Source organism: Rhinoraja longicauda, chromosome 1 (assembly GCF_053455715.1).
Source record: "Rhinoraja longicauda isolate Sanriku21f chromosome 1, sRhiLon1.1, whole genome shotgun sequence".
NCBI classification, from domain to species: Eukaryota; Metazoa; Chordata; class Chondrichthyes; order Rajiformes; family Arhynchobatidae; genus Rhinoraja; species Rhinoraja longicauda.
Genome location: NC_135953.1, coordinates 127,573,110 through 127,583,759, shown reverse-complemented (window position 1 = coordinate 127,583,759; position 10,650 = coordinate 127,573,110). Strand labels below are relative to the sequence as shown.

The window sequence follows — 10,650 nt, the reverse complement described above, 5'->3', positions numbered from 1 at the left end:
CTTCAGAATTTCACTCCACTTTTTTTTTAAATTCTTGGGAACAGGCGCTGCAGAAACTGTAAAATAATATGTAAAATTAATAATATTTTACAACACCGTAGGAATTAAAACGGAGCTGGCGTTTCAGTACAATTCAGAGAAGTTGCAAACCGAGTGGAGACAATTTGCAACGTTGAAGAAATTACCTAAGGCAGGGTGGCGGTTTTTGTGGAGATACATAAAATCTAATCTGAAGAAAGTTCGGCCTGTCTATTTCCTTCCACAGATGCTGCCCGACCCTTTGAGTTCCTCCAGCAGTTTTTGGTTTGTGAAGGTTTTTTTAAAAAATATCATATTTCTGACATCAGCAATCTTCCTGGGCCAAGTGTCACGCCTGGAACAACGAGCAATGGGAGGTGGCAATCGCAGGCGAACCTTCTGTTGCGTTTGGATATCCCTGGCGTCAATCATAGAGAGGACGGGCTTGGATCGCGGGGTTGAGTTAAAACAACTCCTCAGGGCGAGCTCATCTGAGCTTTTGCGTTATCCGTGAAGCGTGGCTTAACCTTTCCGCTGTGCAAACTCGGAGCGTTTCTGTGCTCTGTGGCAGGTTGGTGCTGCTAACAAGAACCGGGAGGGGGTTGTTGTTGAAGGCAAACCAATGTGCCTGGGGTCGGGAGATGGGTGGCTGGTTCACTTGTAATTATTTCGGGGGTGTTACATTCTCGTGATTAATAGATATATTTGCATTTTTAACGGTTTAATTAATAGACTGGTGGATTTCTAGAGAGGACTGATTTTGTTTTGGTGGGTGGGGGTGTGGGTGGGGGTGTGGGTGTGAGTGGGGGTGTGGGTGGGGGTGTGGGTGTGAGTGGGGGTGTGGGTGTGAGTGGGGGTGGGGTGGGGGTGGAGTGGGGGTGTGGGTGTGAGTGGGGGTGGGTGTGGGTGGGGGTGTGAGTGGGAGTGGGGGTGTGGGTGTGAGTGGGGGGGTGGGTGTGAGTGGGGGGGTGGGTGGGGGTGCGAGTGGGGGTGTGGGTGTGAGTGGGGGTGTGGGTGTGAGTGGGGGTGTGGGTGTGAGTGGGAGTGGGGGTGTGGGTGTGAGTGGGGGTGTGGGTGTGAGTGGGGGTGTGAGTGGGGGTGTGGGTGTGAGTGGGGGTGTGGGTGTGAGTGGGGGTGTGGGTGTGAGTGGGAGTGGGGGTGTGGGTGTGAGTGGGGGTGTGGGTGTGAGTGGGGGTGTGGGTGGGGTGTGGGTGTGAGTGGGGGTGTGGGTGGGGGTGTGAGGGGTGTGTGTGTGTGGGTGGGGGTGTGAGGGTGTGGGTTGGGATGTGGGTGTGGTGTGTGGGTGGGGGAGGAGGATGTTTTTAATCGAACCGGCTCAACATTTGCGATGTTAAGCTTTTTTGTGCATCAGACCCTAAAGGTATTTAACAGCCTGCCCACCCACCCACCCACCCACCCACCAACAAATACGTGGCGTTTCTCCATTCTCTGCTGCTCGCTCGCGGTTTTGCTTTCAGAAATGCGAGGATGAGCTGAATTTGTAATTGAAGCCTCTTCCTTCTTCCTTCTCCCCCCTCGTCCTTGTGCACTCTGAAGGCAAACACACACACAAACATCGCCCACCGCGATAAATGTGATGGCACTCGCCGGTTGCTTTGGTAATTCCATACAACAAATGCCCCATGAATGTAACAGCAGCGGATAGCGGCAGATAACAAAACTGTTATAGTGGAAGATTTCGGGACACAAGAAAGAATAGAGCCCGCAGATACTGGCGCCTGGGGGAAGGACAGAACTGCTGGAGGAATTCGTGTAGGAAGGAACTGCAGATGCTGCTGGTTTAAAACGAAGAGTGACACAAAAAGCTGGAGTGACTCAGGCAGCATCTGTGGAGAGAAGGAACTGGTTGGTGGTGGGTAAACCCTTCTTCAGGCTCACGACCCGAAACGTCATCTATTCCTTTTCAAGTCAAGTCAAGTTTATCTGTCACATACACAACATACACGATGTGCAGTGAAATGAAAGTGGCAATGCCTGCGGATTGTGCACAAAAAAGAATTACAGTTACAGCATATAAATAAAGTTAATAAGATGCGGAAATCTTCTCCGGAGATGCTGCCTGAATTCAGCTTTCTGTGACTATCTTCTATTGCTGGAGGAACTCAGCGGATCCCGCAGTAGGGCGGGTTGGAAGAATTGTGGACGTGTCGGGTCGAGAACTGTGGTGAGGGACGGTAGTGTAAATATAAACAAGGGCAGGAGTAAGACATAGGCAGATGATAGAAAATTAGAAACAATGAACTGCAGATAGATGTCCTTACATCAGTAGAAAAACAAATCTGTAAAAAAATATGAGTTAAAAAAAAGAAACAGCTAGACAGGTACATGGATACAAGGAATGGGGTACTGATTGTGGATGATCAGCCATGATCACATTGAATGGCGGTGCTGGCTCGAAGGGCCGAATGGCCTCCTCCTGCACCTATTGTCTATTGATGGAACAAGTTTGGAGGGATATGGACCAAACGCAGTTCCTTCCTGCACAGACAACGAGCTGAGGCTGATCCAGAGATTACTGAATTGATGGAGGGCAAATCTGCTGCGTTTGTGCTGGCGTGGACATGGGGGTCCATAATTCATCTTGGTTTTGTAAATGACAGCGTCTTTGATCTAATCTGCGACAGTTGATGGAGAGAGCAATGAGGGCTTAATGATAAATGAATAGAGTTTTGAGAGACAGCTACTTTTGATATCCCCAATATTTAGCAAACGTTACTGTGCTGTACCTTGGACAAATAAAAACTGGGACCTACATGGGAAGAAATGGCTAAATCATAATTTTGTCAAACTTCAAAATTTAGGAACATATTGATTATTTAAATCTAAGAATGGAGTTAATGGTAGTAAATTAACCCCACAGAATCTAGAGGTTGTTCACCAGTAATTTGCTGTTTTGAAAAAAATTAATTTCATTTTATTCAGGTAATTTGCTGATTTTTTTAAAATCGCAACTTCTAAGTTGCCTCTGCCTGCTGCAACAGGGCACTGAGTGGGAGAGCAGGCTGTTGGAGTCGGCAACTGCTGGATTTCCTCATTTAACGGCGTAAGTGCCAATCCCATTGTCGATTGTCAGTTTTGGGGATCAATGAACAGATCATTGAGGTCATGGACTTGGCCAGTGTTGGGAATGTGTCCAGAGCCTAAGATTGGGTGGATAGTGATATGGGGGGGGGGGGGGGAGGAGGAGACGGGGGGGAGGAGGAGGTGGGGGGGTATTGAGGAGGAAGGTATGGAGGTGGAAGGGGTGCGGTTGTGTGGAGCTGGGGTTAGGATGGGAGTTAGGAGCATGGTTACGGCTGGATATGCAGATGGTATCTGGAGCATAGCCAGCAGCCCTTTATTCTGAGACCGTCCCTTCCTTCAGGTCTGAGAATCTCCAGAAAGGAATCATTCTTACAGAATTTCCTCTGGAAAACTTCAGAGTTCACTTCTTAACTCCAGTTGCCAAACCAAGCTGTGATGCATCCCAATAGAGCATTGGTAGGTCTTTGGAGAAGTGCTGAATTTCTTTGGTCTTCTGAGGGAATAGAGATGTTGGTGTGCTTTCTTGGCTGCATTATCGATTTGGTTGGTCCAGATCAAATTATTGATAATATTTATACATCTTGACCATCTCCACTTTCGTACCATTGCTGCAGACTGGGGTAAGTGCACCATCTCGCTTTCTGGTAGTTGATGACCAGCACCTTCCTGGTGCTGATGTTGAGGGAGAGGATGTTGCTTTGATACTATGCTACTAAGCTCTCTATCTGCTACCTGTATTCCCTCATCGTTGTCCAAGATCCAGTCCACTTGAGTGGTGTCATCTGCAAACTTGTAGGTGGAGTTGGTGCAGAATTTGGCCGTACAGTTATGAGTGTACAATGAGTGTAGTAAGGGGTGAGGATGCAGGGTGGTGCAACTCCTGTGTTGTGAATTATCATGGAGGATTTTCTGATGCCTAACCCGTAAAAGAAAAAATTGTTTTTGTGTCAATTCTTGCATCTTTCAGCTTAAGTACGTGCTCTCTGGTTGATTCATCTTCTGCCAGGAGAGGCAGTTTCTATATATTTAGTATATCAAAACCATTAATTAATTTAAGCACTTAATTTAAGCCTCTGATTTCTGCAGACTCTCCACAAAGCTAAAGATCACCTTTTCTAATATCACTCTAGTAAATGCCTTCTGCATCCTCCGAGTCTTCTATCCTCTCTGAAATGTGGTACCGTGCCATTTGTTAAGATTGTGTGGTTGGCTGCATTTTTTTTTGGTAGTAATTTCAATTTAAAGAGACCTGTAAGTTCAATTTCAAAGCTCTCTTTTCTTGCCAGGTCTGTTTTAAGAAGTCCTTTAATGCCTTTAATTTGGGAATTTGCAGGAATGCGAGTAAGAATCTAAACTTTGTTTAGATGCAAAAACAAAATAAAAGGAACACTAGCTGTACTGTTTAGAATGTATTAACATGTAGTAGACTGTATTTAACAATTGTAAGCATCAAACATCGGGTCAAAGAAACGAGCAACTGGAGGAATTCAGGATAGCATCTGTGGAGGCAAAGGGATAATTGACATTTTGGGTCAAAACCCTACATCAGGATTGGAACACCTGGATGAATAGTTCTGTCAATTGTTAGTAAATTCACATTTGCGAATGTGTATTCACATTTGTGAATGTATATTCACATTTGTGAATGTATATTCACATTTTTCATTTCAAAACCTCAGGAGTTCCCAAAGATTGGTACCATTTTAGCACATTTTCATATCCATCATTTTTTTCTTGTGATGCAACCATTTGCTACAGAAGGAAAGGCTAATGATAATTATTATTTCCACAGAAATATAAACCGGCAGCAGCATGTACTCTGAAACTGCTAGAACAGAAGAAACAATAACTTCTCTACATATAAGCGTCTACCATCCGCAGGCCGCAGTATTTAAATCCCTGAATTTCAATGGGAAACAGAAGTATCGGGTGGATGAATCGATAAAGTTTGGTCGCGAGTCTAAAATATGCTATTTTCCTCTGGTGGACAAGCGTGCATCACGAATTCAGTTTGCAATTCAAGCTTTCCGACACAGTGACAGCTCAGAACTCTATTTTGAAATCAAAAATACAAGTGTGAAGGCTCCACTGTCTGTCAACGGCCTTGTTCTGGGTCACCTTAATAGGATTGATCTGCCAAGGAACTGTATTTTGCAATTTGGTGAATATCAATTCCACTTTGAGAAAGACAACGGAGAAGACAGAGAACACTTTGAGATCTTGCTTACACTCTCCCTGGTTCCATTCTGTCAGGAGCCTATTGTGGAGACTCTACATCATCCCGTGGCCGAATGTGGCATTTCAAATGATTTAAGTATGCCAGTAGCCCAGTGCCAATTTAGTTCTGCAGTGGAGACTGATGAAAATGAACTTTAAATAAACTAGTGTGGCGGTACCCGGGGATTAGACCACTCCTCGGATCATCCCCCTCGGCACGGGTTGGACAGGGCTGGGGAAGGGACTAGTGCTACGGGGTTTGCCTGGGGGCTAGAGAGATAACTCGTGCTTGAGACTGAAGAGAGTGTGGATGTTCCGTTGCCTCATTAAATTACTGTTAATACGTACCTGGCATCTTGCCTGGTTCCTACCGCGTCCAGACCCACTACACTAGTGCCTTAAGATAATTATGTGCTCCATCCTATTCATAATCATAGTATGAATTTAAGCCAAGCAATTCTATATCATGGCGTTTGGGATTAGCAATCACATACTATCAGGATATTTAAAATACTGCAGATACTTGAATATGAAATTAAAGCAGTAAATACTGGAAATAGGAACTCAAATATTTGTTTCCAGTGATGGCCTTTCGCCAGTCAAATCTTTTTTACTAGATTCAACTCCATTGCTGCTGGTTTTAAAATGGTATTCTGCTTGTCACCAGTACACTGCTCATTGGTTAGATACTCTTAACTCTTAACATTGCTTATCTATCACTAAAAATAGTAGTGGTGAAATTATTGTATCTTCATTGTATCTCATTTACTGTCACATATTGTCTATACAAATTTGTAAGAATTAGTTAGAAATCGTTAAATTAAAGCATTAAGAATTTGTAAGACAAGAGGCAGGCAAATAATCCTGTTGATAATGTCATCAGTCAGCCAAACCACGGTTCAAGTTTTCCATTTGCAGAACTTTTATTCAAGTTTCTGAATAAAAAGATTTGTAGAATATTCAATATTATTCCTATTAATACCAATACATTTTAATTTAGTTAAAAACAGGAGGTACTGCAGGTGCTTGAATCTTGAGCAATGGTACTGGAGGAATTCAGCAGTTCAGGAAACATTTAGAGATTCGGTGTGGAAACAGGAACTATGACTCGCATGTTGACCATTGATCACCTGCAGACTAGTTCTTATGTTATCCCACTTGCATTCTCCATACAAGGGACAATTTACAGAAGCCAAATAAACTACACCTGCACATCTTTGAGATGTGGGAAGAAACTGGAACACTTGGATAAACCCACGTGGTCACAGGGAGAATGTACACACTCTGCGGAAACAGCACCCACAGTCAGAATTGAACCTGGGTCTCTGGTGCTGAGGCATCAGCTCTGTGACGTTATCCGTGGAGGGAATGGGCAGATGAAGTTTGGCCGATAACCTCCTTCATCTGCCCATTCCCTCCACAAATGCCGCCTGTCCTGCAGCACCTTGTTTTTACACTTACTTATTAAATGTTTGTTGAAATACATGCAGTGACAGTCGTAATTGTGATAGTATAATTGCACAATTAAACTGAAATCATTCAAAATAATAGAACTGGTCTCACTCTAAAATAAAGAGTAAAATCTTGCATTTGGATCAGATTTGTGAGCTTTCAATACAGTACTGGCACATACATAGTGAAAGGAAACTATTTAGCTCTGAAAACTTAATTTGATATATATTGTAATTTCCCAGTACATATATTATATCTTAGCTGATTTCAAAATAAATACTTAAAGTTTGGGTGATATGGAAAATCAAAGAAAAATTGCAGATGCTAGAAATCCAAAATTAAAAAAATGTAAGTGCAGTCGACCTGTCAGTGAACATCTGTGGAAATAGAAATAAAGGATTGAAATGTATTTGGCAGTGGTGCTTTTCACACCTCAGTACATTCATGACATCTCATGCTGTATAGGAATTGGAAATGAGCTGGAGGTTAGAGGTCATCTGGCCTTCTACTAAGCTCCAGGAACAGAACTGTCAAACTGAGCTGAGGAGTCCTCGTACTTCATAGAGTCTGAAGAAAGGCCTCGACCCAAAACGTCACCCATTCCTTCCTTCTGTCCTGCTGAGTTACTGCAGCATTTTGAGTCTATCTTCAGTTTAAACCAACATCAGCAGTTCCTTCCTACCTCATACTGCATGTTCTCATGACTTCATGAAGTCCTCAAACCTCATAGCTTGCGACTCTACTTTCGTATAGACCAGAGAAACATGCAGTGTCAACCTTTGACATGTATGGATGAGGCAATTGAATATAGATTGTGATTTAAAAAAAAATCATATTAATACCAATACTTGTCTTCCCATTATTTCTTTTTTCTTTTGTGTTGAATACTCTTCTGCATCTTTAATCAGTTTTCAATGGTCCTTTTTGCTCTCATTGCTTCAGTCAAGCTCATCGGCATTTAAAACTAATATTGAATTCAGGTAAATTTGTCATTTTTAGTTGGATTTTCTCTGAAGTAATTTTCTTGAATATTCGGGCTCATAAATCATAACTAAATTATATTGGTTCTAGCACATAATGTGCCAAACAGTCAAATATATTCACTAAAAAAAGTGGCCTCATTTGGAAGCCAGCATGTTCTGCTTCTCCCAATTAATATGGACATTGAAATGTAAGGTTCTCAAACTATTTTTGCAGCAAAACACTCAGGATCTTTTTTATAGGTGATGAACAACTCACACCCAATTATATAAATTATATTCCTCTCAGAATTTCTGCTTCCACCCTACCCCTGCTAGCCCAGAGATTCAGTAAATCTTGCTTTGTCAATGCTGTGCAATTTAAGTCCAGTTAGGAGAAGGAAAAGAGAAGATGAAAATGATTGTCAACTGTTTCCTATTTAGATCTTGTTTTACTCCCTTATTATGTGGTTGACTGGTAATGTCAACAACCAAAGTCAGCCAACTCACTCATTTAGAAAACCAAAGTCAACACCTTTGAGCGACTGGTAATGGAGTAATAAAATTAGCTTTCAGTGCAGGCGTTGTTAACATAAAACAAGCACCATCAGAAAGAAGGATTTTCCACATGTCTTGACATGAAGATCCACCAAAGCAATTGTTCAGTAAGCCGCAGATCACTTGGTTGGTTGCGTAGGAAGGAACTGCTGATGCTGGTTTAAACCGAAGATAGATACAAAATGCTGGGGTGACTCTGGGACAGGCAGCATCTCCGGAGAGAAGGAATGGTTGAAGTTTCGGGTCATGATCCGAAACGTCACTCGTTCCTTCTCTCCAGAGATGCTGCCTGTCCTGCTGAGTTACTTCAGCATTTGGTGTCTATCTTCACTTGGGTGGTTCTTCCATTTGGTTGTAGTTCTGGCTCCACCCTCTCCTGATTGATCCAGACAGTTTCATCTATGCCCAATCTCTTTAACCTGCTGATGTAGAAATTCCTCAGGTTTTTCTTTCCCTTTTCCACTCCTCACAACCTCAGTCAGATCCCAAAGCAATCCCTTTCTACCAGTAATTTCCTAATCTGATACCTTGAGACAGAGCTGTGTGTGAGAGAGTGAAAGAGTCTATGTGTGTCAGGCTTTACACCTTGTGGTGTGACAATAGGAACAAGTGGTTGTGTGAATTTAATTATGGCAGCATAGGGGTTGTGAGGAGAGTGGGTCATGAAATTACACATTAAGACTTGATCAATGATACCCCCTGGAATAGATTCAAAAACATAATGATATCTGGGCTATGAAGACATTCAGACCAGTAACATTCTGAATCTGCAACTAGATTCACTATATTTTTACAACCAGGGGGATTTCCATCATTTATTAATACATAAGATTGTGATCATGATCTGGCATCCCAGGGTCTTTGATCACCCATTGTAGTTTGGCTTGGAGCGATCCATTCACCATAAATGAGGATCTAAACACAAGATAGAAACACAGGTAGACAAGCATCCACAGGCAAACTAAATATAAACATTATAAAAATGTTGTTTGAACATTGAGGAATATTTTTAACTAGTCAGAAATTGAGAACTGGTGTTCAAAGGGACTTGACTGTACAGTGCTTATGTAGAAATTATTGATAAATAACACGCAGGTAAAGAAAACAATGAGGAAAGTGGACAGTATGGGTAGGAAGGAACCAAAAATAGACAATAGACAGTAGGTGCAGGAGTAGGCCATTCGGCCTTTTGAGCCAGCACCACCATTCAATGTGATCATGGCTGACAATTCTCAATCAGTACCCTGTTCCTGCCTTCTCCCCATACCCCCTGACTCCGCTATCCTTAAGAGCTCTATCTAGCTCTCTCTTGAAAGCATTCAGAGAATTGGTCTCCACTGCCTTCTGAGGCAGAGAATTCCACAGATTCACAACTCTGACTGAAAAAGTTTTTCCTCATCTCCGTTCTAAATTGCCTACCCCTTATTCTTAAACTGTGGCCCCTGGTTCTGGATTCCCCCAACATTGGGAACATGTTTCCTGACTCTAACGTGTCCAACCCCTTAATAATCTTATATGTTTCAATAAGATCCCCTCTCATCCTTCTAAATTCCAGTGTATACAAGCCTAGTCACTCCAGTCTTTCAACATATGACAGTCCCGCCATTCCGGGAATTAACCTAGTAAACCTACGCTGCACGCCCTCAATATCAAGAATATCCTTCCTCAAATTTGGAGACCAAAACTGCACACAGTACTCCAGGTGCAGTCTCACTAGGGCCCTGTACAACTGCAGAAGGACCTCTTTGTTCCTATACTCAACTCCTCTTGTTATGAAGGCCAACATTCCATTGGCTTTCTTCACTGCCTGCTGTACCTGCATGCTTCCTTTCAGTGATTGATGCACTCGGACACCCAGATCTCGTTGTACGTCCTTTTCCTAACTTGACACCATTCAGATAATAATCTGCCTTCCTATTCTTACCACCAAAGTGGATAACCTCACACTTATCCACATTAAACTGCATCTGCCATGCATCCGCCCACTCACACAACCTGTCCAAGTCACCCTGCAACCTCACAGCATCTTCCTCACAGTTCACACTGCCACCCAGTTTTATGTCATCTGCAAATTTGCTAATGATATTTTGAGACACAAAATGCTGGAGTAACTCAGCGGGTCAGGCAGCATCTCTGGAGAGAAGGAATGGGTGACGCTTCAGGCCGAGACCCTTCTTCAGACTCCCACAGACTAGTATGTTGACATCGCATGATGATTGAGTTCAAGTATAAAGACACCCTACTGTAATTATATAGGGATGTGGTGGGACTGCACTGGTCTAATCTCCTTACCTAACAAAGTATATTTGTTATGAATTGATTCATATTAATTATGGATCAAAATTTATGTCTGGGATGGGAGCATATGATGAGGGATTAAGCTGATGCGCCTAGACGTTCT

At 42.8% G+C, this 10,650-nt stretch overlaps 1 protein-coding gene across 2 annotated transcripts; it reads left to right on the top strand.

Moving 5' to 3' along the window:
• The first annotated feature begins 461 nt into the window (after positions 1 to 461).
• Positions 462 to 6,649, top strand: LOC144600642 (TRAF-interacting protein with FHA domain-containing protein A-like). 2 transcript variants are annotated; one of them, XM_078412495.1, is made up of 3 exons: positions 523 to 589; positions 2,962 to 3,082; positions 4,856 to 6,649. In XM_078412495.1, the coding sequence occupies exon 3, from the start codon at positions 4,876 to 4,878 to the stop codon at positions 5,437 to 5,439; it is 564 nt and encodes a 187-aa protein (XP_078268621.1). In that variant the 5' UTR covers positions 523 to 589; positions 2,962 to 3,082; positions 4,856 to 4,875; the 3' UTR covers positions 5,440 to 6,649. The 2 variants fall into 2 exon arrangements, with proteins under 2 accessions (XP_078268612.1, XP_078268621.1); XM_078412486.1 differs by lacking the exon at positions 2,962 to 3,082 and having other exon boundaries at positions 462 to 589.
• The last annotated feature ends 4,001 nt before the right edge of the window (positions 6,650 to 10,650 follow it).

What these genes read in the sequence shown, in the direction of transcription:
- LOC144600642 (XM_078412486.1), top strand. Translation starts at nt 4,876, where the DNA reads ATGTACTCTGAAACTGCTAGAACAGAAGAAACAATAACTTCTCTACAT.